This window comes from Dendronephthya gigantea, unplaced genomic scaffold (assembly GCF_004324835.1).
Source record: "Dendronephthya gigantea isolate DGI-Jeju-01 unplaced genomic scaffold, DenGig_1.0 000006F, whole genome shotgun sequence".
In the NCBI taxonomy this organism is placed as follows: Eukaryota; Metazoa; Cnidaria; class Anthozoa; order Malacalcyonacea; family Nephtheidae; genus Dendronephthya; species Dendronephthya gigantea.
The window spans coordinates 1,899,573-1,924,285 of NW_021163016.1; the positions used below are offsets into that span (position 1 = coordinate 1,899,573).

General features: G+C 36.9%; 3 protein-coding genes across 3 annotated transcripts in view; 2 read left to right on the top strand and 1 right to left on the bottom strand.

Moving 5' to 3' along the window:
• Positions 1-8,481, top strand: part of LOC114516808 (epithelial splicing regulatory protein 1-like) — a 39,567-nt gene extending 31,086 nt beyond the window's left edge. Inside the window, exons 7-12 of the mRNA XM_028536391.1 lie at positions 2,533-2,665; positions 3,925-3,970; positions 4,268-4,380; positions 4,812-5,261; positions 5,719-6,258; positions 6,611-8,481. Of these exons, the coding sequence (XP_028392192.1) occupies positions 2,533-2,665; positions 3,925-3,970; positions 4,268-4,380; positions 4,812-5,261; positions 5,719-6,258; positions 6,611-6,769 (1,441 nt within the window). The 3' untranslated portion in view covers positions 6,770-8,481. The remainder of the gene's footprint in view (positions 1-2,532; positions 2,666-3,924; positions 3,971-4,267; positions 4,381-4,811; positions 5,262-5,718; positions 6,259-6,610) is intronic.
• Positions 8,482-10,449: 1,968 nt separating this feature from the next.
• LOC114516668 (NAD-dependent protein deacylase-like) lies at positions 10,450-12,798 on the bottom strand. The gene is made up of 6 exons (XM_028536202.1): positions 12,262-12,798; positions 12,075-12,162; positions 11,844-11,897; positions 11,532-11,655; positions 11,114-11,229; positions 10,450-10,805 (listed from the first exon to the last, which is right to left on the bottom strand). Exons 1-6 carry the CDS (start codon positions 12,707-12,709, stop codon positions 10,736-10,738), a joined length of 900 nt encoding a protein of 299 aa, XP_028392003.1. The 5' UTR covers positions 12,710-12,798; the 3' UTR covers positions 10,450-10,735.
• A 191-nt stretch (positions 12,799-12,989) lies between these two features.
• On the top strand, positions 12,990-24,670 carry LOC114516739 (ATP-dependent RNA helicase DDX1-like). The gene is made up of 31 exons (XM_028536294.1): positions 12,990-13,070; positions 15,391-15,442; positions 15,545-15,608; positions 15,711-15,740; positions 15,998-16,091; positions 16,223-16,267; positions 16,613-16,696; positions 17,106-17,189; positions 17,298-17,374; positions 17,661-17,733; positions 18,058-18,134; positions 18,404-18,457; positions 18,536-18,658; positions 18,833-18,856; positions 19,073-19,125; positions 19,399-19,459; positions 19,721-19,792; positions 19,894-19,920; positions 20,051-20,140; positions 20,726-20,776; positions 20,928-21,002; positions 21,118-21,177; positions 21,552-21,603; positions 21,727-21,873; positions 21,998-22,089; positions 22,356-22,428; positions 22,525-22,597; positions 22,902-22,944; positions 23,019-23,114; positions 23,747-23,867; positions 24,265-24,670. Exons 1-31 carry the CDS (start codon positions 12,995-12,997, stop codon positions 24,387-24,389), a joined length of 2,268 nt encoding a protein of 755 aa, XP_028392095.1. The 5' UTR covers positions 12,990-12,994; the 3' UTR covers positions 24,390-24,670.
• Positions 24,671-24,713: the final 43 nt, after the last annotated feature.

A 24,713-nucleotide genomic window follows, 5' to 3' on the forward strand; every position in this document is an offset into this window, starting at 1 on the left:
GCTACAGGTATGCTAATTGACCACATAGCACAAAACTGACCTGTGCATCATGCCACTCTCGGGTCTATATTGTTCCTGCATACATAGGGCGTCTGATGTTTTGACATAACCAAGAACCAGTTATTTCGGGTCGCATCCTTTCATCGGCAGTGGCAAATTTCAGAAGGGGAACCTATTAGAATTCACATCCAAATTTTATCATCGAAATTTGTAAGTAACCTTTGTGCTTTCTACGTTTCGATACAAACGTTTGTCTTCGCATAAGTTGTGTGAACTCTGAATCCACTTGCCTATAGGCGGACAGGTTGATCTCATATGTGTTTATAGGTCTTGTGTCTTATTTGCATTCATCGCCTTGCATATAAAGATTGCATGAAAACAAGGGCAAGTGTTTTCAGTGCAGCTAATGTAAAATGTAGTTAGTATGTTCTCTTGCCCCTGTGCTATCTACAACGTTTGTTTGGGTTTGGGTGTCATTGGGAACAGGGAGCATAGTTAACTGGGAAAAGAAAGGTCCAATATATAATGTTTACGAACGTAGGATAGAGTTTGTAACTTGTCTTTTATATCATCAGTATAACGATTCGGATTGTGATCATGTATAACTTGTCTTTATTCGATTCAATTCCTAGATTTCCAATGGCCCAATTTTCGTTGTCCATCTTTCAACTGCATTTTTAATTTACCGATTAGGTCAAACACGTTGTAATGGTTTTGCTGAAAATACTGAGGGAACTAAAACAGCATTCACACTAAACTATACATCAGCCTGATATTTGTTACAAGTTCTTTCAAACTATAATTTTACCTATAAAGGATTTTCTTTGCCTACAGGAACTTGCTAGTATAAACAGGAATATGTGATTGTATTTGTATAATTTCCTTATGTTTGTTGTCGCATGCGAGAATGTGGCTTCCAGTTTCATTTTCGCATTTGCACGTCAGATCACCATTCTTCCATGGGGGTACGCTAACTTCCATTTCTGAACCCCGTGAAGATGGAACAATCGAGAAGTGGGCGACTGTAAATAACAAATTGAGTTGCAGCTGAAGGTTTTAAGGGGCTGCCTACGTACATCCTGATTGGCTCTTATAATAAGGATGGAAACTAATGAAGTCAATCTGTGTTTAAATACAGCTTGACTCATCAAAGATTTAGGTGTATTTTTGCATGAGGGAATCGTTCGAATCGTCATAAGATCGCATATCGTATCAGTTTCTTACCACTTCTTCCCGCGCTAATGCACCTCAAGGGTGTGAAACTGATGATCTTGCAAAAGGTGATTTTAAAAAAATAAGTTCCTTCTCAGGCGTTTTCTGATGTCAACAGCCCTTGAGTATTCGGCCTCGCAGAAATGTACACGGGAGAGGCTCAGATGAATGAAACGGGTGACCTTGAAACAAATATTTGTTCAAACGAAAACGCGTTAATGTGGACATGTCGTAATGTTGTAGGAACGAAAAGCCGGTTAGAACAGCTTGTGAAAGACTTGACTTTTCCATTTACGATTGAACGGGTGGTTGATTAAAATGTCTTGCAACTGGTTAGTTCGTTGTTTAATGATATAGGCATACTTTTGCATACAAAAGATATTGATATGATTCTATTGTTGTATCGTGCCTGATTTTCAACTAATGAGTGTTGTGCCGGTCCTAAAAATTGTGTGGTTGAGCACAATTAGCTTTGCAGAACTGTAGCGGAAAAACGTGGCAGTCACGTCTTCGATATATTGCAATATTAACATCTCAAGCATCGTGCATTTAATTATTATGCAATCAACAAATCTGTCGAAGTGCTAAGAGCTAGAGGGTAGCTTGCAAAATATAATTCTTATCATTTCATGTTTCCTCCAAGGTAATGGCAGTGCACGAGGGAGTCGAATGTGAACCTTGCTCATTTAAACCTTTCATAAAACGTTTGACCGTTTGTAACTGGCTTAAACGTTTGCCGAATATGACACAATAATCGCGCCCTTTTTTCTTCTGATCAGTCGCGAGGCCTTAGATTGCTTGGAAGGATATTTGGTAAAATGCCAGCTCAAGACAGTTTGGAGATGCTATCCTGAATAAGCCGTTGATTACGGCCGGAACCACGAAGTATAAACATGCACGCTCACTGTGAGAGAAAAACGGTTACTATTAATCTGCCTCATGCACAGATCAAAATATTAAAATCAGAAAATGGTCCTCGTTAAGTGCAAATAGACTATTCTTTGACTGTTTCATGCAACATCTTCCAAATTTTCCTACTTTCGATTTTACATGGCTATAGGAATTTTTCTTGCGTTTTCTGTCAGTTTTTCAATTACTCTCAATGACCGCTCCTAATGATCGACATTAAACTAAATCCTTTTGTGGCATCGCATGCAAATGAGGCGTTATTATAGCATTTTAGTACCTTGATTAATCGCGTTTTTGTGTACACCCTCCCATTGAATGGTTTTGATCCAAACTAGCTTTGTTACAAAGTGAAACATCTCTCACACGAAAGATGGTTTATTAAACTCGTCTCGTTCTGTCGAATTTGTATAGTGGTGGTATTGTGTTGTGTCCGACTGTGAGCCATCGGCAGTTTGGCGAAGCAATGGTGCGATTTACGAACAAAGAACAGAGAGATTTGGCTCTAAATCGAAGCGGTATGAAATTTGGTTCCAGAATCATCGAGGTTTGTACTTGTTATGTGTACAGTTAAATTCAATACAGTTTGCCAGTTGTAAACATTCAACTCAAAACCTTCAATCGTTTAGACTATAAACGCGTTAGGCATATTGGCTGGGCGAAAATGTATAAAAAAAATTATATCCTGCCAACTCTTCGTGACATGATAACATCTCAAAATCAAAACGTTTCACGATATAATAGCGTCAGTATATTCAACTGTTCTGCCTGACACTTGTGCTACCATAATACTTTCAACTCTATAGTTCACAGTTTAAGGTTTAACGCGTTTAAGATTTGTGGCTCTATTTTAAACACAATTGTCTCGAAGCTGTTTAGTTTTAAAGGGTGGCATTCATTGCATGTTTCGAAGGGCAACGGCTAGATTGTGGTTAATTTAAAAACAATTACATCTATATTGGAACAAGAATTGTAAACCTCGCTTTTGATAAGTAAAGTTGTGACTTGCGTTCAGGCATTTTAGCTATAGGGTTGTCGGTGACAATTTAGTCAAGATAAGACTAACGATAGTCTTAGGTGAATTTAGCATATCAACGACCTCGTGGAAATACCTTTGTCATACTTTTGAAGACAGCTCGCAAAGCAACTCATTTGCATTGCGAGTTTTTCCCACAACGGTACTCATGCATATGGCGAATTTATTTAGAACTATAGTATTGTTCATCATTCGTTATTATATTATAGTATATTCGACTATTGTAAACAGCTCTATCATTCGCTTCGTGATTGCTGAAACACACCTGTATATAGCTATCACACATTTGTTTTACCAATAAGAAAAGATTGCATTCACAATTAAAAGTGTCAACAGTGAAACTACACCAAGCATAGATGAATGACGTCTTCGGTTTGCAATGTTGGCCTCGCTCTCAATCTCTCATTCACCTGTTTTAATTTCCTAAAATTTCCTGATATATTATCTTCGTTCACGAGAACCGACACGGCAATGTAGAATCTAATGTAGTACTTGCATGCTGACCACAGAGATAATGTTAATATGATTGGGACCCTAACAAAAATCCACAATGGTTTTAAGTACGTGAATGAAGTCTTTCATTTACATAACCGTTTACTGTGATGCTATCGAAGGAGAAAAAAGCACTTCACCCCCGTTCCTTTCTCTTCTTTGATTCAAATTATCTGCCGATTCTTGCTAATTGAAATTTACACACAATATATTATTCATACATTCATAGACGCAACTCTGTAACCATTCCAATGAAATCTCTTTTACTTTTGTTTTAGGTATCAAAGGCATCAATACAAGATTACACAAGAGTTATGAACCAAGGTAAATCTTTCCTATCAATTAGAATAGTGCTACAATGCCAAACATTTCACGAAATATTTCACTACTTTGCAACTCTGTAAACCGAAGGATCTTCAAAATCTCTTTACGAAGCTTAAGTCAAAAATTGAATACAAACACGAGACTTGAAGTTCATTTATCATGCTCTTTCAACCTTTGTTCCGAGGAATAAGATGCTGTGTATTGATTAAGATCTTTGGTATGGCCAAGAATTTCGTCTCGTTTCTTGGCTATGTAATGCTACTATGTTTAGTCTAACTACTGTCAATGTTATTTCAGATTATGCAAACGGTTCACCGCAAGGCCTGAATAAATTTCTGCATCTTGCTGTGAATGACTCTGTGATTGTGAGAATGCGTGGATTGCCATATAATACGAAAGCTTCGGAAATTGTAAGTATACCCCCTGCTAAAGGGTATTTTTGTTAGATAAGCGCTTATGAACTCAAGCTGACGCCCTAACTTGTGAGTTATGATGGCGTTTCATGCAGAGGTGTTAAAACTAATGATGCAAAATTTTCGAGAAAATTGTTTTCGACATGCAAGTGCAATTTCTGTTGACCTAAATATGCCCATTTAACGATTATGGCGGCTTTCCATGCAGAAAGCTAGAGATTTTACCCACGTATACAATCTTGCACAATTTGCATGGCGAAAAATTTAGTAAAGGGTGCTCCAATTACAATTGGGGCATTGCATTGGAACAATCTTCCCAAGAGTCAAAAAATCTGTAATTCGTTTTGAATCGGTCGAGATGAAACTTGTTCGTTTATGTCTTACATCTTGAAAATCCTCACGAATAAATCGTACTCCGATTTCCTTAGGTAACGTTTTTTGGTGAAGAATCACCTGTGTTTCACGAGCAACAAGGAGTTTTGTTCGTTTATCACCCCGACGGAAGACCAACGGGAGACGCCTTTGTCCTATTTGCAAACGCCGAACATGGCAAACTCGCTTTATCAAAACATCGACAGACAATCGGAAAGCGATACGTTGAACTTTTTCAAATGAGTAAACAAGAAGTAATACAAGTGTTCACGAGGCATACGATACCAAATAATGGTTTTTCGTTCTCTGCCATCCGAGGCATACGACCAGCAGGGGTCGAGCCATTGAACTCGGTACAAAACAATGCATATTTATCAAACGTCAGGAATATTGTTCGATTACGAGGATTGCCGTACTCAGCTTCGGTGCAAGACATTCTTGATTTCTTGGACGAGTTTGCGAAGTATGTCTCGCCAGCTGGTGTCCACATGGTTTACAATTATCAGGTAAGCAAATATTTATTTCTTTTGGAGTGGTGGATTTGGGATACTTTAAAACCGTTGTACATAGGATTGACTGATGTCAGATAACGAAGATAGGTTCAACCGATTTTTAAATTACTTTTAATAATAAAGCAGTTGTCAGCTATTGCTAATCAGGGTTTCTCGAAGTCCCTTTTTCTCATGTAACTTACAGTTGTCTGATCTTAGAGCTAGTCTGTTACCATGGGCTGGGAGGGGGAAGGGGGTGAGATTGTGGTAAATATGTAACTTAATGAACTTTACGTTTAAGAATTATCAAATAAGCTCGTAGATCCATAAGCTCGTAAGCTCGCTTTGAAATCCAAAGAGATTTTAGAAAGAAATAGAGTCAATTTCCCGATGGGTTCTTTAAAGTAGATGGTTGAAAAGCCAGTTCAGATGTATGAATGAAATTTCAATTTCTTTCTTCCAATTGCCTTAGTCGAGGCCAACGGGAGATGCCTTTATCGAGTTGAAGTCAGCTGAGCACGCCCAAAAAGCTTCGGAATCCCTTCACAAGAAACACATCGGAGAACGCTACATTGAGGTATTCCAATGCTCCTCATCCGACATGAGACTTATGTTGATGAGTGGAATCACTAGTAATAATAGACATCCCAATGCATGGCTAAGTGCCTCATATTCACCACGAACACCCCCACATGTACCCACCGCATTCACGTACCCTCCGGCGCCGTCGAGCCCATATCCAGCCGTATCCTCACCACAAAACGTCCGCCATTCCTCGAATTCGCCTCTAGCGATCATCAGTGTTCCTTCATCGCCCACGGTATCCCCAAGGGTATATATGACGTCACCGGGATACATGACCTATCCGTCACAGTCGTACAACGTGTTTAATTTTTCATACCCCCCATCCAATGTTCCCGTTGATGGCAACAGCGTGCCGCATACGCCACCAGTCATGTCGCCCACGGCTTACGATAGTTCAGCGGTTTTCTTTACGAACCCAAGTTATCAGGTATGTGCAAGAAATACTAATGTCAGTGGCGTAGCCAGCTTGACGATTTAGTCATGCTATGCAAATTTTATGTTATTATTATTATTCATTTCTTTAGAAATTCATTGTTTTCACAGTCAACGAACACCAAAATATCAGCATAGCATGACTAAATTTTCGGGCTGGCTACGCCACTGACTAATGTGATGTCGCCATGCAAACTTACAAGAATATTGTTTCACAACCAGCTTAAGCCACTCCCAAACATTTAATTTTTAAGCAAATTTGGTTTGACAATCTATGCTTGGCCACTGGATTTTATTTCAAATAGACCACATTTTCACCTTACGTTAACCACATTTTCACCTTACAGCAGGTACCTAACGATTACGCAATGACGCAAATGGAACCCGTGTACGGCGTCCCTATCAGTCCCTACATGCCACCATCTAATGGTTATTACCCCTCGGGATCAGACACCCTACCTGACACAGTTCACGTTCCTGCGTATGTTGAAACGTATTCGGGATGAAAGGATATCATCATTCCCCTCGTGATGCAACCGAAAACAAAACAGAGTATTCTTATAAAAAAAAAGTAAATTTATTATTATATTTAAATTATACAGAAAAAATAATTTACATTGCATGTGACGAACTTTAAAATATTGATATTAACAGACTTTTTACACAAGAACTTTTCAAGGGGTTCCTTTGTACCTCGAAAGATGCGCTACAGGAGATATAAAACGACAATATTTTTACTCTTTCTTGCGCGTCAGGTTTTTGAATCATTAAATAACTTTTTCATCGAATACGCCACTGTCGTAGATCGCAAAGCATTGTGGTCTAGTAACAAGTAGCTACCTAGAGTTTAACAAGCATGCTGTAAACTTGTGAAAAACTGTTGATAACTTCGAAGCAATCTCGTACAATTTGCCTGCGGTTGGAATTTAAAGTGGGTTTTTTTCCTGTGTAGCCCGCAGAAACTATATTTTAAGATAACCTTAACCTAGAAATGTTCAAACGCATTTGTATTTCAAAGCGATTTATTTTCATCAGTATAGATTTGGATTGTTTTTACACATGCACCATATAACCGAGGGATTTTCGATCGAGTTTATTGTCAGAGTTCGGTCCATTTTATTGCTTTTAAACGCCGCAAAATAGCCAGTGCACATTTCAGCCGGTGTTTGACATTCGCAGATTTCTACGGTCGATCAATGTCTAACTAGCTTCATACGTTTCCACTGACTTTTAAGACCAATGAGATTCTTTCCGTGGCTAATACCACAATGCAACGCGATTCAAAAACAACGGCGCTGTCGACGAAAAGGTGGTTTACCGTAAAAATACTTTAATAAATTCTTTCTGATACCAAATGATCAGCATGCTCTTGCAGTGGGGAGATATTATTGGCAAAACGTGCGAGGTTCAGTGGGGGTGGTGTTTGCCAACTTTATCTCTTCATGCATGTAACTTGTTTATTCTCGTTACATTTTGCATGCTCTCAGAGATTTGGTGAGATTTGAGCGTGAATAAAGAAGCAACAGTTGTCAGTTATCTGCAATCGTTGATGGAGACTGGATATATTGCATCTTTTCTGCGCACTACTTTACTAAGTCAGGCTTTTGTAAGCCGCCTTTACACAACACTTAATTTAATGGCACTACGGACCTAAAATTATAAACGCAATTAATTCTTGTTCAGACTATCGGTACCAATCAATCGTGGAAAAAATTTACAGGGGGGGCAATTTTAGCGCGCCGTTCCAATAAATTGAGTGAAGTGTAAACGATGATTAAAATAAGTCGCGACTTGTTATCTGAAGTTTGACTATGGGTCAAATTCAAAACACAGATTCCAACCGTTTTTAACTATCGATAGGAAAGATTATTCACCAAATATACTCGACCTACTTTAGAAACCGATTTCACGAAAAATATTCTGCTCCAAATTTGTCCGATTGAGCTCAATGGATTGCTCCATCCAGTCCTTTCTTTGCAGATCTGTGCCGGCGGTGGTCGGTTACCGACGTCAGACTGTCGACGAAAGTCGAGAGAATTTAGCTAGACTATCAACCTCTATTTATTTTCTCAAAAATGTAAATGCAAGTTGACAACTTTCTGATAATGTCGTGTACCACTCATTACGTCAGTCAGTAACACGTGTAGAATATATCTATAGTATAGAGAAATTTTAAACATACTTTTAAAAATAGTCAAATATATTTTGTAATGTTTCACTCTCCTGGTTTATGTTAGGGAGTAGCGCTATCTATAGGGAAGGAGTGGGGGTTATAGGTGTACGCACAATAGCGCGCTTTTCTAGTTCGCTAATTTTACTGTAAATCTCCGAGCTATTTTGTCAGTAGCCTGAACACAGATCTGCTACTTTGTCAACCTTTCCGTATCGGTTGCTACAGCAATATTTGAGCGCTAATGTGTGTGATCTCCTTATTGGACTTATCCAGTTATCCATTAGTTGTCGATCACAACTAAATCCAGTGTCTGTAGGGGACCATCGTCTTAGATTGATATACTGATAGATACTAAGACTGATAGATACTAAGACTGATAGGACAAGCAGGTCCTATAGGAATTTTTTATTTCATTAAGCAATACTTATGCCTAATGGCCGCAAACTCTAAAACTTTTAGGAACTTTGAAAATAAAATACAAATTTGTAAGTTATGTGCTGCAATCTCTGCCGTGCAAGAGAAAGTTGCAGGCATATTTCGTGCCCATATACAAACATTAAACAATATAACCATGCATGCTTTGGTTATGATGTCAAATATTTTGACATGGATAACCACGCCGTTTTAATGGTCAAATGCTTGTCCTATGTAAAGTTTCCAGCATGTTTGGCGCTCATATACAAACATTAAACAATATAACCATGCTTTGGTTATGATGTCAAATATTTTGACATGCATAACCACGCTGTTTTAATGCTCGAATGCTTGTCCAATTGTAAAGTTTCCAGCATGTTTGGCGCTCATATACAAACATTAAACAATATAACCATATGCTTTGGTTATGATGTCAAATATTTTGACATGGATAACTACGCTGTTTTAATGGTCAAATGCTTGTCCTAAGTAAAGTTTCCAGCATGTTTGGCGCTCATATACAAACATTAAACAATATAACCATGCTTTGGTTATGATGTCAAATATTTGACATGGATAACCACGCTGTCAGTTTAATGGTCAAATGCTTGTCCTATGTAAAGTTTCCAGCATGTTTGGCGCTCATATACAAACATTAAACAATATAACCATATGCTTTGGTTATGGTGATGTCAAATATTTTGACATGGATAACTACGCTGTTTTAATGGTCAAATGCTTGTCCTATGTAAAGTTTCCAGCATGTTTGGCGCTCATATACAAACATTAAACAATATAACCATGCTTTGGTTATGATGTCAAATATTTGACATGGATAACCACGCTGTCAGTTTAATGGTCAAATGCTTGTCCTATGTAAAGTTTCCAGCATGTTTGGCGCTTATATACAAACATTAAACAATATAACCATGCTTTGTTATGATGTCAAATATTTTGATATGGACAACCACGCTGTTTTAATGGTCAAATGCTTGTCCTATGTAAAGTTTCCAGCATGTTTGGCGCTCATATGCAAACATTAAACAATATAACCATGCTTTGGTTATGATGTCAAATATTTTGACATGGATAACCACGCCGTTTTAATAGTCAAATGCTTGTCCTATGTAAAGTTTCCAGCATGTTTCTTGCCCATATACAAACATTAAGGTACAAAATCCGATCATATCTTGTTCTCACAGGCAAAAATAGTCCACATAAAAATCGCCAGTCACCTTCCTCGCGTCAAAATATATGTTTTATTACCAAGTGTTTCTGTTTGGAAGCACTCTTTAGTTCTTGATAAGTTACTCTACAACTTCTAGCAAAGAAAATCTCAAGAATTTTGAAAACCAGTGAATCACAATGCTGAAAACTTCAACATTCTTAAAAATTACAAGCAAAATATCGAAAAGCAAAATTTTCGCAAAAAATGCCGGGACTGGGAGCCTGCGATATTCTTATGCAGCGTCGACAAAGTCCTCTTTTTTTTGGTTGATTGGTTCTGTTAAGTGTTAACCCCGAAAAAAGTCAAAAAACCTTGGGGTTGTAAGTTTCTTTAATCTTTCCTCCTGCTTTTTAATCCTGTATAGTGTATTCAAACTGATCGAATGCAATTCCGCGTAAGATACAGCCATGATATCTTGTCAAATCGCTTGTGAAAAATTTATATTTAGAACAATTTTCAGCAAGTAAAATTCGTCACATATTTGTGCAGGTTTTTTTGGCGAATATCTCTCAAACATGCAATGGTTTGATTGGTTTTTTTTGCATAAATATTCCAGTATAAACTCTATGTTCTATATTTAATATGTACTACAAAACTATACTCTAGTGCAAAACTATATGCATCTAAAGATAGATAATAGTTTGTTATTCAGTTATTCTAGTCTTTGTTGCAATCCTCCAGCAGGATAGGAGGTAAGGTCTGGCCTGCTGCTCCATGAAAATGGAATCTGTAAAATAAAGGCGATAGTTTTACTGTAAACGTCATCGCTAAATTAAGGCTAGTTTCCACTCAGGAAAATTCTCCTTTGGATCGGACAGTACAGAAAAGTTTCCTTTGTATAAACGCCGCCTGAGAACTCACCGACAAAGAAAATTTTCCTGTTTCCACTAACATAAAACCTGGGTTGAATAATATACTTCTGCATGGCAATTCATTTGAGTTGATATATACATTAGCAAGTGGGACTAACAATAAACGAGAAAAGGTTTCCGAAAAATGGGAGTTTGCAGCCATCAAGAGAACGTAAAGCACTACCTGAATGCTCCTGTGGCGGGCGTTTCCTCAAGGTTGAACTCTGCAACTGGGACACCTCTGCTAGCAAGGCTTGGTGCAAAACTTGCTGCTGGGTAGACCACAGAAGATGTACCAACCTTGGAATATAAGGCAAGTAAACCAAGGCTCATCACAATAATTCAATTTGAAGAGGTAAGTTAAGAAAATGGAATACTAATCACTAAATATCCTAACAAAGTTCCCTAAATTGAATTGTTGACACACTTTCTTGTATATTTTAGGCAGTTTGTTCATCAGTATTCTACAGATGTAACTTGACAATGTTTAATGAAAAAAATGAAGTATTAATTGGCATATGCTTCTTCTTTTACCCCAGGAATATGTACAATAAGGTAATGCTTACAATAGATACAGTATCTCTTAGGTTTTATGAACTAACCAGTAAGCACATATCACAAGAATGTAATGCATCATTTGTCCGTTTTAGGACTTCATCTTCAAGCGATTCACCAAACCACACAACATGGGGACGAACTAGTGAGTCACACCCAGGTTGGGTACATCTGAAATCAAATCATTTGTAATCAGATAGACTCATAGTTTAATATTATTCTATTATCCTAAAGGATTGGGGTCTGATCTGATCATATTTCCTATCATGAAGTATGTGATATTTCACAACCTAATAGATTTGTTCCATATCCTGTGGTACCTTGACCAGTTTAGGATTTTGTTACATATTGTTTACCACCTTGGTAGTTCCTCTAATGGAATTTTAGCATCAACAGCATCAACGCGAGGCTCTCTGAACAAAAATGAAAAGTAATATGAACCTCAATTAATAATCATAAAAGTGAATCTTTGCCTCTGCAACTTGTTTCTGAATTTTACCAATAATCTGTATTTGCATTAATTTTTCTATTTCTTGGATGACAATGTGACATCAAGTGCAGACAGTTTATATAGGATAGGTATTGATTACCCTTTTCCTAACAATGATGGGACAATAGGACTTTGTCTGTTCTCCTCGATTTGGCCACAGCTCAGACAGCGCGTTTTGAATAAAGATCCTAAATGGATAGTTAGTTGCATTTAATACATTATAATTGTGCATTGGCATTCATTGGTAATGTGTAATTCATGTGTAATGAATTTGATTAATAAAATACCATGTAACTCAATAACATTTTTTGAACCAGCTGCCTGATGTAAACCATCAATGTTCTGTGTAATGACATGCACCATCCTTCCTTGGTTAACCAAATGCTTCTCAAACTTTGCTATAGCATGGTGTGCATCGTTAGGCTTCTTTGTTAAGACAAGTTCCCGTCTGTAGCTATAAAATTCCCATACTAATGATGGGTTAGCCCTGAATGATTCTGGTGTGGCAAGCTTGGTGGCATCGTATTTGCGCCATAACCCACCAGCACCTCGGAATGTCGGTACACCACTTTCGGCACTGCAACCTGCACCAGTTAGGAAGACCACATTCCTTGCTTTTGATAGCAGTGATTTGAAATCAGTCATGTCACCTTTACTGGTATGAAAACTCATTTTTAACAGGTTTTGAAAGGAATTCGACAACTTCCTTCCTCGAAAAATATGCAAAGTATGCATTAAATTTCATGCCAATGAATTTCAAATTCAGTTTCAATAGATAAATATAATTCCAATGTCTTTACTTTCAATTTGTTAGTAATTGTCACTGGTAATTGTAACAAGTTGACAACAAAGTGGAAGCTTCAGAATCGGTGAATTGATAACCGTATTTGAGGACGTTTTTACTTGGGAGGCTAAGAGAGAATGAAATATCTAACATTGAGATAAAAAGCGTTACAAGCGTTAAAAGAAGTAGAAATTCACTGTAATTACTGAACTATTTCCAAGAAGTATGTTGGGAAAATGAAAGTTTTGAAATTCGATACTGGAAACACTCAACGTTCAACCACAAGATACAAGATGGCAGGTCATTTTTCAGGTAAAATTTCGACAAATTGCTTAATTCCTGCACGTTTTTTGCTCTGTAAGTCTAAAGATCGTATCTGGAGTATAAAGTGATGTGTTGGGGATAACGTATAAACGGATGGAAGTATTCAAATGTTTTTCTTGCCGAGGAAATGCTGGTGTATTTGAACCGTGGAATGTCGTGCAACAGACAGACAAAGATTGCATTGTAATATTGTGTTCTTTAAACGTTGTGTTAATGTTGCATATGTATTGATCTTTATTATTATTGGCATAAGATGATACAAGAAACTTGATCTTTAATAATACAGTTTCTTCAATTAGTTGAAGTGTTTGTTCTACAGTGTACTTGCATGTTAATTTCGTTTGGTCTTTTCATCTCTTTATTATTAACCTAAAAAGCTTAGCATTAAATGTAGTCAGCAACTGCTTAAAATGCCCAAGAAAACTTCTGGATGTTTCAAACTATGGGCCCCCTAAGGTTGAGAAGTCTGAAAGTCTTCATATTTTAGGCACTTGCTGAACCCCATTTAATGACAAGTTATTCGGGTTTTGTATTTTCTTGTTGACCTGTGAGTCATGGATTGCATCTGTGGATCTTGTGAGTATATTCTGGGCCCTCCAGTTTTTCCCAAATGGATGCTGGAACAAGAGATTTTAATGAGCCTGAAAAAACCATTCCAAATATGTGCTGCCAGATAGAGTCCTTAATTTGTACTTTAGCTTTCTTCAGCTCTTATATTCTTGATATTCATGATAAGTGCGCTGATTTCATGATTCATCTCAGTGGAATATAAATGTTCTATGATGATTTTTGTTATCTCAACGTTTGGTAAAAGTCCTTGAATTTACCAAAACTTGGCCTGATTTTGTAAAGTTCTTGGTCGGTTACACTTTCAGGCCTGAACAAGACCTCATCTAATGTAGCTCGTATTCTCCCTAACCGGAGTGTCTTGCTCCGCTTCTCACAAGCAGCGAAAATTGGACTATGATCGAGTTCACTTATTTAAATTTTGTCATCTTTTGTCATCAGAAAGCTGGAAAGGTAAACGAACAGAAGTACGCAAATTATTAAATACCACGCAATACAGTATATGCCTTTTTATCTGTTCTAAAAGCTCGATGTATTATTTAGAATAAAAAATATAAAAAAATGCTACATAAGGATTCCAAAATGTAACGTTCTAATGTGTAACAAAGAAGTAGCAATAATAGGAACATATCAATTAGAACTATGCGCGCGTGCCAATTTCGTCCCTCGAGGGAAAAACTTCAATTAAAACGTATATATAGCGCGAGCAATGATGCTGTGAATTAGCAGAATGCCAGAATATGATTTTGGAAGCACTTAAGAAATACTGTAGCTGATCAAATTTAAGCTAGTCTTTTCCAGTTCCCCTTAGGAATATTGCGATATGAAAAAATACCGAAATCTGTTTGTTTAATCTGTCGGAACTGAAATGTTTACTTCTGCGATTAAAGAGTAGAAATTGAGTCAAATTATACGTTTTTCCTTGTTTATTTTGTAATACCTCAACATGTCCATCGTGATATTGACATATGAAAACATAGAATGTGTACATGTTTTGAAAAATGATAGGGCAATGGCAAACTACTAAAACTTTTCGCTGAATATTACCATATAATATTAATTTAATCGAGGACGTTCAAAAAATTCGTGTATGTAATATACGTGCATTATTGTAAACCTCGATTTAGCACTATGCTAGTTATCTTTAGAATACATTTTATTTTCATTTTAAATGGAATTAGGGAATTTAGGTTGTGTTTATACAACATCATATGACATTTGATAAACCGACATTGTTGGACGATATAAACTCACGAAAGTGTGCTTAGAGCTAACTAAAAATTTAAACTGATTGTTATAGTATATATAGTATTTTCATATAGCGAACATTTTTACTCGAAATCAAGACCCATTAACCTTTACAAATAATAGTATATCGAGTTGCTACAAGAATTTCGATTCTCCGTTTTGTACACAGAGAGCTAGATTGTATTCAGAGTGTGCATTGTGCACACGATCAGTTGAAGATCTCCAGTCATATTGTAGATACCGTAATACTCGCTTTGCATATGGTGGATGTATAGAGTATTAAACATTCTAGGATCTAACGAAATCAAAATATCATACATTAGTTGCCCTCAGGCTCAGAGAAACGCCATTATATTAAAAGTACACCGATTATCTTGAAAGTATACCGATTTACTGGGCTCCGCAGTTACCTTCCTCTCTGTAACTTCCGATAGCTTACAGTGGATCATGAGGCGAGTTATAACCATTAACCACGTGTTTGCTTTATTTTTAGAATTTGGAATATTACCCGAAATTCTTCAAGCAATTGAAGAAATGGGTTGGCAGTAAGTTATGAAATGTTTTAATGTGTTGAATGTGTTTGTATTGCGTTTGCCTAGGAGTTAAACATATTGTTTGTAAAGCAGTATTTTTATTTCTCGCGACAGTTTACCAACAGATGTGCAAGCTGAAGCTATACCCCTGATTCTTGGAGGAGGTGATGTTCTAATGGTATGGATTTTCCTTTTAAATGTTCCTGTGAAGAATAAATTCTTATTTTGTACGTTCTACTTTTCCGTGTATTAAATGCCGAGTATTTATATTTAATTTCAGGCGGCTGAAACTGGTAGTGGCAAAACTGGGGTATGTTTGAAAGCATTTGGAAATTTTAAGCTACAGTTACAAAAGGTTTTCGGCCCCTCTCTTGGAGTATCCTAAGTGATTTGAAGACTCCTCAAGGTTGCTACTTTTGAAGCTGCTTAAAATTTAGTAACGCATTGCGATGCACTCTTTTGATGTCCACGGCTTTCTCCCTGCTGTAGAAAAAACGAATGGCTACTTCCCCTCGCTTCAATTCCGACGTCTGTGTATTTGCTGATATATGCAACTTTTGAATTCAGGCTTTTTGTCTTCCCGTCATTCAAGTGGTGTATGAAACAATACAGGATGCACTGTCGGGCAAAAAATCTGGAAAGGTCTTAATTGAAGATAAAGGTATCTTGATTATGTTAACTTGTTTAATATAACAGTGTTTCTCTGGGGGAATCTAAAGTCCGCGTGTCTCGAAATTAGAAATTTTGAAAGTATGGGATATTGTTAGATCCTAGAATTTTCTGTTATAATAGAAAAAACGTGGAAGATGAATGTGTATGACAGAGACTCACTATTTGGTAAGTGTGGTACTTGTACCTCACTGTATTCAATGCGTAGTGTAGCTTGCATGGAAATGACAACAATTATCGCATCGCTTGTTTATATAAAGATGTATGAATAGGTTATTCCATGATATTTTAGTGCAATGTTTTAAAACGAACAACGGCGCAGAAGCTTATAAACTAAAGCAACGGATTGAAATATAACCCGAATGTTTTTTATTTGCATTGAGAAAATGCTGTCTTATGCTGTATTCTTCAACTCAAGCTTATTTGGACTTTTAAGCAACAGCTGACTTTGTATACGGCGATTTGAGGTCCCCATCGAATGAAGACAAGTTTAAAATTTATTGAATTATTTAGCGATAGATGAAGATGGTTTGCTCTGCCAGAGTCGAGACCAGTCCAAATGGCAAGGTGGCAGATCCGTCCTTGCTGTCAAAAAAGGTATTACCATATAACTACGTGCTGTTTATTCAGATTTATATGCATGTGCACTTGGTGCGTCTGGTTCAGATTTGACTCTCGCTACCGCTACCTTTGAGGAAGCATGAACCAATTACATGCATGCGAGAACTCTATCAGGGTAACCAATCACGAGTGCTTTGTGGAAACATGAACCAATCGAATGCGAGAACTCTATCAGGTTAACCAATCACGAGCGCATTAGATCAATCAACGATAGCGGTGAAATAGCGGTAGTCAAATCCTGAACTTCGCTATGGTGTTTGAGTTTGACGGTCGCTACAATTCGGCAATCTATATATATAATTGTGCTGTCTGCACATTTGATATAATGTTGCGTTTCCAATAATTTTTTGTCATTAAACTTTGCTTGTATTGTTATTTTTTTAAGGCAAATTTTACTACGAGGCAAAAGTAACAGATGAAGGGTTGTGTCGTGTTGGTTGGTCGACCAAAGATGCAACTTTTAACCTAGGTACTGACAATATCACTTACCTTGTTTTTTCAAGAGTTTCGACTCTAAAGTCACACTCTAAAGAAATTTACCATCCAACCTAGATCCTGACAAAACTTCACATTTCAGGGACTGATAGGTTTGGATTTGGTTTCGGTGGAACAGGAAAGAGTTCATTCAACAAGCAGTTCGATACTTATGGAGAGGTTTGCATGTTCTGTACATTCTGCTTACATTCTACTTACATGCTGTTTTGAACCGGCTGTAGTTTCCACGTTTACCTTACTCTTCAATGTTTTACTTCTATACGTTGTGAAAATTCTTGAAAAGTAGTGGGAATTTGAAGAGTATACAGTAGATACTCTTCAAATTTCTCTACTACTTTTCAACTCTCGTACTCGTAGTCGTAGTGACTGCTATAGCTCCATCATATTATCGCTAACACGTGCGAACAGTTCATGCAAGTTATGTATTCATTGATCTTATTGTTAGTCATTTGGCCTGAATGATGTCATCGGATGTTATATCAACCTTGAAGATGGAACTGTCAAGTGGAGCAAGAATGGTAAGAATGAAACATTTATACCCTCGTTAACGCTTGATTGGTAGAATTTCATCATAGAATATAACTACAACAAACTATTTGATTGGTTATAATAGATAGCCGTGCATGTAGGATGCCGAAAATCCGCACGAGAAATTTTAATGTATTCGCGCGCGATTTTGAAAAGGTTTAAACAATTGTTTCACTGTAGTTATTAATTTTATTAAAGAATTAATCATTTTTGCCGGGAAAAAGTGCGTGGGTCATAGAACATTGAAGAGTACATGTTCATGGGTGAGAATATATTGTTTTCATGTGAAAATTAAGATTGTTTTTATGTCTAAGGTACTGATTTTGGAGAAGCATATGAGATTCCTGACAAACTGCAAGGCGTTCCATTTCATGCTGCTGTTGTTTTAAAGGTGAGGTATGCGGATGATATTTTTTGATGGAATCCTGACACTATGACCAAAAGCAGTGTGAACTTTTGCTCCTGTTTTTATATAACGAATTTTTGGAACGAATTTTTTTTTATGTAATTGGAGGGATTATCCCTTTCATATTTTCCCGGCTTGATTATGTTTGTGAATATTGGAGTACATCTCCAGTAACACTCTTTATTACTGTCAATGTAATGTTGGGGAAAACTTGGGGATTCTAATGTGTATATGATAATATTCATTATTTCTAGAATGCCGAGTTAAAATTCAATTTTGGTGGAGAGCCGTTCAGATATCCGCCGAAGGTATGGGAGAAAGGTATACGAAAGTTTGTCGTTTCCACACGGTACCTTTACAATGTGTTTACTATTTTTATTTTCTAGGAAGGTTACATCGGCCTCAGTTCTGCTCGACCCGGATGCGTGACGTCATCAACGACAGGGACCGTATCCCGTTCGCCGGGAAAGTTCTCCAACGAATGCTCGCCCTCGGCGATCATTTTAGAGGTTTTTCACGACCTTTCATTAAACTAACTATATTTTTACGCTAATTTGTTGGTAGAACATACATACGAAAATTTTAACGTCCAAATAGATTACTGTTATGGCATTCAAGTTTTTTTTCTTTCAATAGCTCTGACAACCGTATTTTTCAATATTTTTATTTGTCTTATCGTTTAGCCCTCCAGAGAACTAGCTCAGCAGGTATAATTATTTCATGGATATTTTAACTAATCTTTAACATACTTTGTTGAAATGCAAATTAACTACTGCACAAACGATTCTGAATATTGTTTGTTGTATTCTATCACTTAATAATGGTCCTGCTTGCATAATTTTTATTTACGTAGCTATAGTAAGTAGTTCTGGTGCGTGAAAGATATGTACAGAAATAATTACAAAATCGTTTATACATTTCAGACGCACAGCAACATAACCTTGTTTAAGAAACACTTGCCATCTCCTAGCATCAAGTACGGTATCTTCCTTTTTAAATCGCCTGTAATTGGCTGTTACAGACCTTTTGATTGGCTGTTAAAGAGAAATCTGAGGAAAGGCAGCCAATCATAGTTTAAGATTTCAGCCCTATAGTTTCCGGCCAATATGTGCATGGTAATTCTTGCGAATTCATATTTTTGTGTTCATGCAACTGATTTGGTCGATATGATTGAAAATTATATCGCCAGTTTCGCGACCACCTTGGAAAGGCAAGATATTTATAAGAGACATTTTATTTTTTTACTCAGGGAAGTCGTTTTGATTGGCGGGGAAAAGGTTAAAGACCAAATAAGGCTGCTGCAAGAGGGGGTAGGTGTACTGTATATAGCTATACCTTTTCATTGTGGTTATAAATTCGGCTTAGTGAAGGTCGAATATACCGGAATAGGGTATACTCGAGCTTGGTAATAAAAAAGTAGTGAAGTTCGAATTTCCCGGTAGCTATATTGTATACTCGCCTGGGGAATAAAGAAATTCGTAATGGTCGACTATACCTCCATACTTCATTGGAGTAGTAACTAAATTACTCGTTATATGAAGCATTTTCTTCGTCAAATCCCGTTTTTGTAGGTCGATGTCATCACAGGAACCCCAGGAAAATTTGATGACTTCGTCTCGACAAAAAAGATTAGTTTGGACCAGGTACTATGAATGTCTTTTAATGTCTTCTTTGCATGGTCAGTCATGTTTTAAGCCTAGCGCGCTTTAGCATGTAATAAAATAGATCAATTCTTGGTATTTAGGTGCGTTTTTTCATCCTGGACGAGGCGGTAAGTGAACGGAACATTTTGATAATTCCATGCATCATCCGAAGTGAATTTTCGGTGATGATTTCATTGCGCGTCGAAAGATAATTCCCATTTAACATTCTTTATGTATTCCCTGATATCGTTTTGACAGGACGGCTTACTAAGCCAAGGTAATCATGATATTATTATGAGGATTTACAACAAAATACCGAAATTTTCATCAGATGGAAAGCGTTTACAGGTATATATTTGTAACGAGTAACTTAAGCCCCGTTTACACTACGCTCAATTTATTGGCACGTCACGGCTAAAATGGGTACTCGTACTCAATTTTATTAGTGCTCAGGCTACCAAACAAAGACCGGACACGGATAAAATGGGCACGGGTGCCGTGTCGTACCTGATAAATTGAGTGTGGTATAAACGGAGCTATGAACGTCTGTGTGCCAATGCTGAGGAGCAGATGTACCTCGTAATAATAGTAAACCAATTTTGAGAAATATTCTTTGTTGATCGCTATATTGAAAAAGCAGAGCGCTGTATGCCTGATACCTTTTTATCCTGCATAATCCAATTCACATCTGATGGATGTTTCATAGTCTGTTTACTTGCAATATATATGAGCAGCAAATCAACTAAAGCCAATTCAGTACTGCTTCACCAATAACAGATTACATTTCATACGTCAGATTCATTATTACATTTCCTTACCTAATTTAACGAGTACTCTAAGAACGAAACTGATAAGTCCTATTTGTTTCACATAGTTTCAAAGCAACGGTACGAAGGGATTAATAATAATTTCAATTCTTTACTCTATTTTCAGATGATTGTGTGTTCGGCGACTTTGCATTCCTTCGAAGTGAAGAAATTAGCGGTAAGTTGAAGCTGCCAGTAAAACTATTTTTATCTCCCAGAATAAAAACATCGCTACTCACAAGTTGTATATTTTATGAAGCCAGTTCGCTTCTTAAACTATAGGAAGAGGTTCTTCTAACCTTACCAATTGTATAATTCCTCCTTCTCAGGATAAAATCATGCATTTTCCAACTTGGGTTGATCTCAAAGGTCGCGATAGTGTACCTGAAACAGTCCATCACGTGGTAAGATATAAAATGCACGTGCTTCGTACTGTTTATATCACTCCGAGGTTTATATCACTCCGAGGCATAAAGACAAACATTGATAATTCACCTTCTTATTTGCATGCACATTCAGGTTGTTCACGTAGATCCGAGAAAAGATTACTCTTGGAAAAGTTTAAGACAAAAAGTAAAGGTAAGGGTGCATACTAATATTAACAGCTATAAATTCAACATTATATATCTGCATGTGAATATGTCATGAAGTTATTACGAAGTTGGTGTATTGCCTGGATGACTTGGATCTAAACTTCACTTGGAATTTTGTTAAACATTGAAAGTCATAAATAACGCTACCATGCCAGAATCTCGTTTCTTGCTATCAAATAGTCGTTTACAACAAATTGTTTTTTAATATCATATCAGAGACAACACCACAGTTCACATATGTACATAAATACACGAATATACATTCGTTCATAAGAAAAGTTTTGTCAAAATCAATATATACACCACCGCCTGAGCATATTATAGTACAGTACTTCCAATTATTGTGGTTTATTTTTCTAGACTGACGGTGTCCATAACAAAGATAAATTAAATCAATCTCATACTAGTCCAGGTATAGTGAAAAATACCTGCAACTTGCAGAATATCATAATTTATCTGTTTCGGCCAATTGACTTTGGTACGAAATAAATAAGAGAAATTAAAAAGAAATGAAGGATTTTTCTTTCCACTGTAGAGATGTTTTCGGAGGCTTCAAAAATGTTAAAAGCTGAATACCTGGTTAAGGCTATCAGACAGCATCGAATGGACCAAGCTATTGTATTCTGCCGAACTAAACTAGACTGCGATAATATTGAAAATTACTTGATAAACCTTGGAGGAGGTTCGTATCTCATTCTGTTAAACTATAACTGCATTGTGTATAGGACTAATACTGACCCTGTCTGTGTGATATCCTATCTGCAGGTTTCTCGGAATCGTTGAAGATTGATTTTTTTCTTTTCTAGGAAACAGAGCTATGGTAAACGAATACTCGTGTGTTTGTCTCCATAGTGACAGATCTGTACACGAACGACGTGAAAACCTAAGAATGTTCAAGGTTAGGACAACTTCTCGATAAACGCACTATGCGAATTGTGGTATACGATTCGTACCCTGGCGTATGTGAACGTATGAACACACGTACAAACGTGACACTTTAAATTCTAACCTGAGCAAAATTGAATGAAGATTGCGGCATAGGCACTCTTTAGCATTCGTCAGAATGATAATTGCGTACAAGTTATCGTGTAATCTAAATAGGCCTTAAAGGGTCCGATACACGCTACCCAGTTTCACATGTCAGATTTTTTTTGTTCCTTTCAGGAAGGTGAGGTGAGATTTTTGATATGTACTGATGTGGCTGCAAGGGGTATCGACGTACAAGGCATTCCTTTTGGTGAGTGGGCTCGTGATATCCTTAACGAATTCATCCTCGACCAGAAGCATGCGGGATAGGACAGCGACAACCTGACTAACATGTTTTTTTCTGCAGTTGTTAATGTGACATTTCCAGATGATAAACAAAACTACATCCATAGAATTGGACGAGTTGGACGAGCTGACAGGTGCGTTGCTTTTCTGGTGATCGTGTTTGTTCTATATTTTGCTTTCGTTTGAGTATATTTGCTTGCTGTTGTTGCTATGATTTTGTTCTGATGCTGCTTTTGTTGTTTTGTTTGATAGTCTAGTTGGATTTGGTGTTGTTTTAGTATTTGTTTGTTGTCGTTGTTTCTCTATGCTTTTTGCTGTTGTTTCATGTGTTTGTCTCAGTTTCTTCGCACTTTGTTCGTTTTGTTGAAAATATTCATCGCTTCTACGCCGGCCTTCTAATCTGACATTTATGAACTTTTATTGCGCTTATTTTTGTAGAATGGGCTTAGCAGTTTCATTAATTTCTGACGTTAAGGAAAAGGTATTGTGCATTCTTCTTTCAATTTTTTGGTTTCCCCCTGTTCTTCATATTTCCTAACATTTTCTCACTGAAAGGTGTGGTACCACAAATGTCCAAGTCGCGGTAAAAGCTGCAACAATACGAAGCTGGTTGAACACGGAGGATGCTCCATCTGGTATGACGAACTACAGGTAACCTTATTAATTTTTCTCGTTTAATAATAGCTTTTCTTCACAAGAAATTTCTCGAAGCTGATGCGGGCAACATTGACCGACGACTGATTAATCTTTGTTATCATGCAAACTCCGAATTAACCCTGACTTTGTGCAATTTTGCAAATTTAAGATTGAACAGTTTATTGTTTTATCAGATTATCAGTTCTTTTTATAAGCTTATTGTGTTTTTATGAGATTGTGATGAGATTATCGTTTTCATGAGATTATTAGCTATTATATTTTATGAGATTATCATGGCTTTATGAGATTATCGTTTTCATGCAGACTATTAGCTATTATATTTTATGAAATTATCATGGCTTTATGAGATTGTTTTCATGAGATTATTAGCTATTATATCTTATGAGATTATCATGGCTTTATGAGATTATCGTTTTCATGCAGATTATTAGCTATTATATTTTATGAGATTATCATGGCTTTGTGAGATTATTGTTTTCATGAGATTACTGTGGTTTAAGGCGATGATTACTATAGAGTTGAGATTGTACGAAAATTCCAGGGCAGTTATAAAGTTGTTGGCAGTTATAAAGTTGTTGTCAACATTTTAACCGCAATAATTTTCTTCTCAATTTCGAAATCTACAGTATTTAAATGACGTTGAGGAACATCTTGGTGTGTCAATACCGGAGTGTAATTCGGATATGGTTGTGCCTCAGAACGAGTTTGATGGAAAAGTTGTCTACGGAGCCAAACGAAAAAAATCAGGTATGTAATACTTGATTTAGTCTAGAGGGCCTATTTATGCCTGTAATTATCATGTTGGCAGGCCCATCCCCGTGGAGAGGGGGGGGGGGGAGCAGCTGCTCCCCTAAAAAAAGTGCAACTTACAATTTTTAGACGTTGTCATGTCATTTTGCCACGTCATATTTAAAAAAATGTACTTTTATACACTCAAGAATTATCACTGCCCCTCAGCTCAAACATTTTGTGTACGGCCCTGGATGTTGGATAGCCAGATTCTATGTGAAACCATTTGTTTGAAATGCGCTTTTTTGACCCAAAATGTGTTAGTTCTATAAGACATACCATTGCGACCATCTTGGATAGCCAGATTCTATATCACGAAACTATTTGTATGTGATTTTCTGCCCAAAATATTTAGGTTCTATGTACGAGAACCACGTACTGGAGTTAGAACCATCATTGGCCGAGTTGGTAAAGTTAGAAAAAGACGCACAAACCTCGTTTTTAAAGTTGAGGCGGAAGAAATGGACAGCGGTGCATTGAGTGAAGGCAAGTTTCATTGTTGTGTCGTAATCTAACCATGGATAATAAGATATTGCAGATAATGGTCAGACAAACCTAAATTATTGTTTTATTTTGCGACAATTATTTTCATACCTAAGTTATTGTGTTTATTTTGCAATGTCTGCAAATGACCACGCTATCTAGAGAGTTTGGTTGCTTTCAGTGTATTGACTATTGAGTCTCTAGTGAAAGAACGAGCATTTTTCCCTCATCAAGTTAAAAAATTAATATAATTACCACAAAGTATTATAAAAATGTAGTATTGTAACTTGTGCTGCCGAAAACAAGATCTTATAAACTATA

Bases quoted from the DNA above. Each gene is read 5' to 3' on its own strand.
- LOC114516668 (XM_028536202.1), bottom strand. From the start codon at position 12,709: ATGCATACTTTGCATATTTTTCGAGGAAGGAAGTTGTCGAATTCCTTT. The intron at 11,898-12,074 runs GTAATCAATACC...ATTTTTGTTCAG, and splicing joins CCATCATTGTTAGGAAAAGG to AGAGCCTCGCGTTGATGCTG. The intron at 11,656-11,843 runs GTGGTAAACAAT...ATTTGATTTCAG, and splicing joins CCATTAGAGGAACTACCAAG to ATGTACCCAACCTGGGTGTG.
- LOC114516739 (XM_028536294.1), top strand. From the start codon at position 12,995: ATGAAAGTTTTGAAATTCGATACTGGAAACACTCAACGTTCAACCACA. The intron at 16,268-16,612 runs GTAAGTGTGGTA...TGAATTATTTAG, and splicing joins TGACAGAGACTCACTATTTG to CGATAGATGAAGATGGTTTG. The intron at 21,003-21,117 runs GTAAGATATAAA...ATGCACATTCAG, and splicing joins CTGAAACAGTCCATCACGTG to GTTGTTCACGTAGATCCGAG.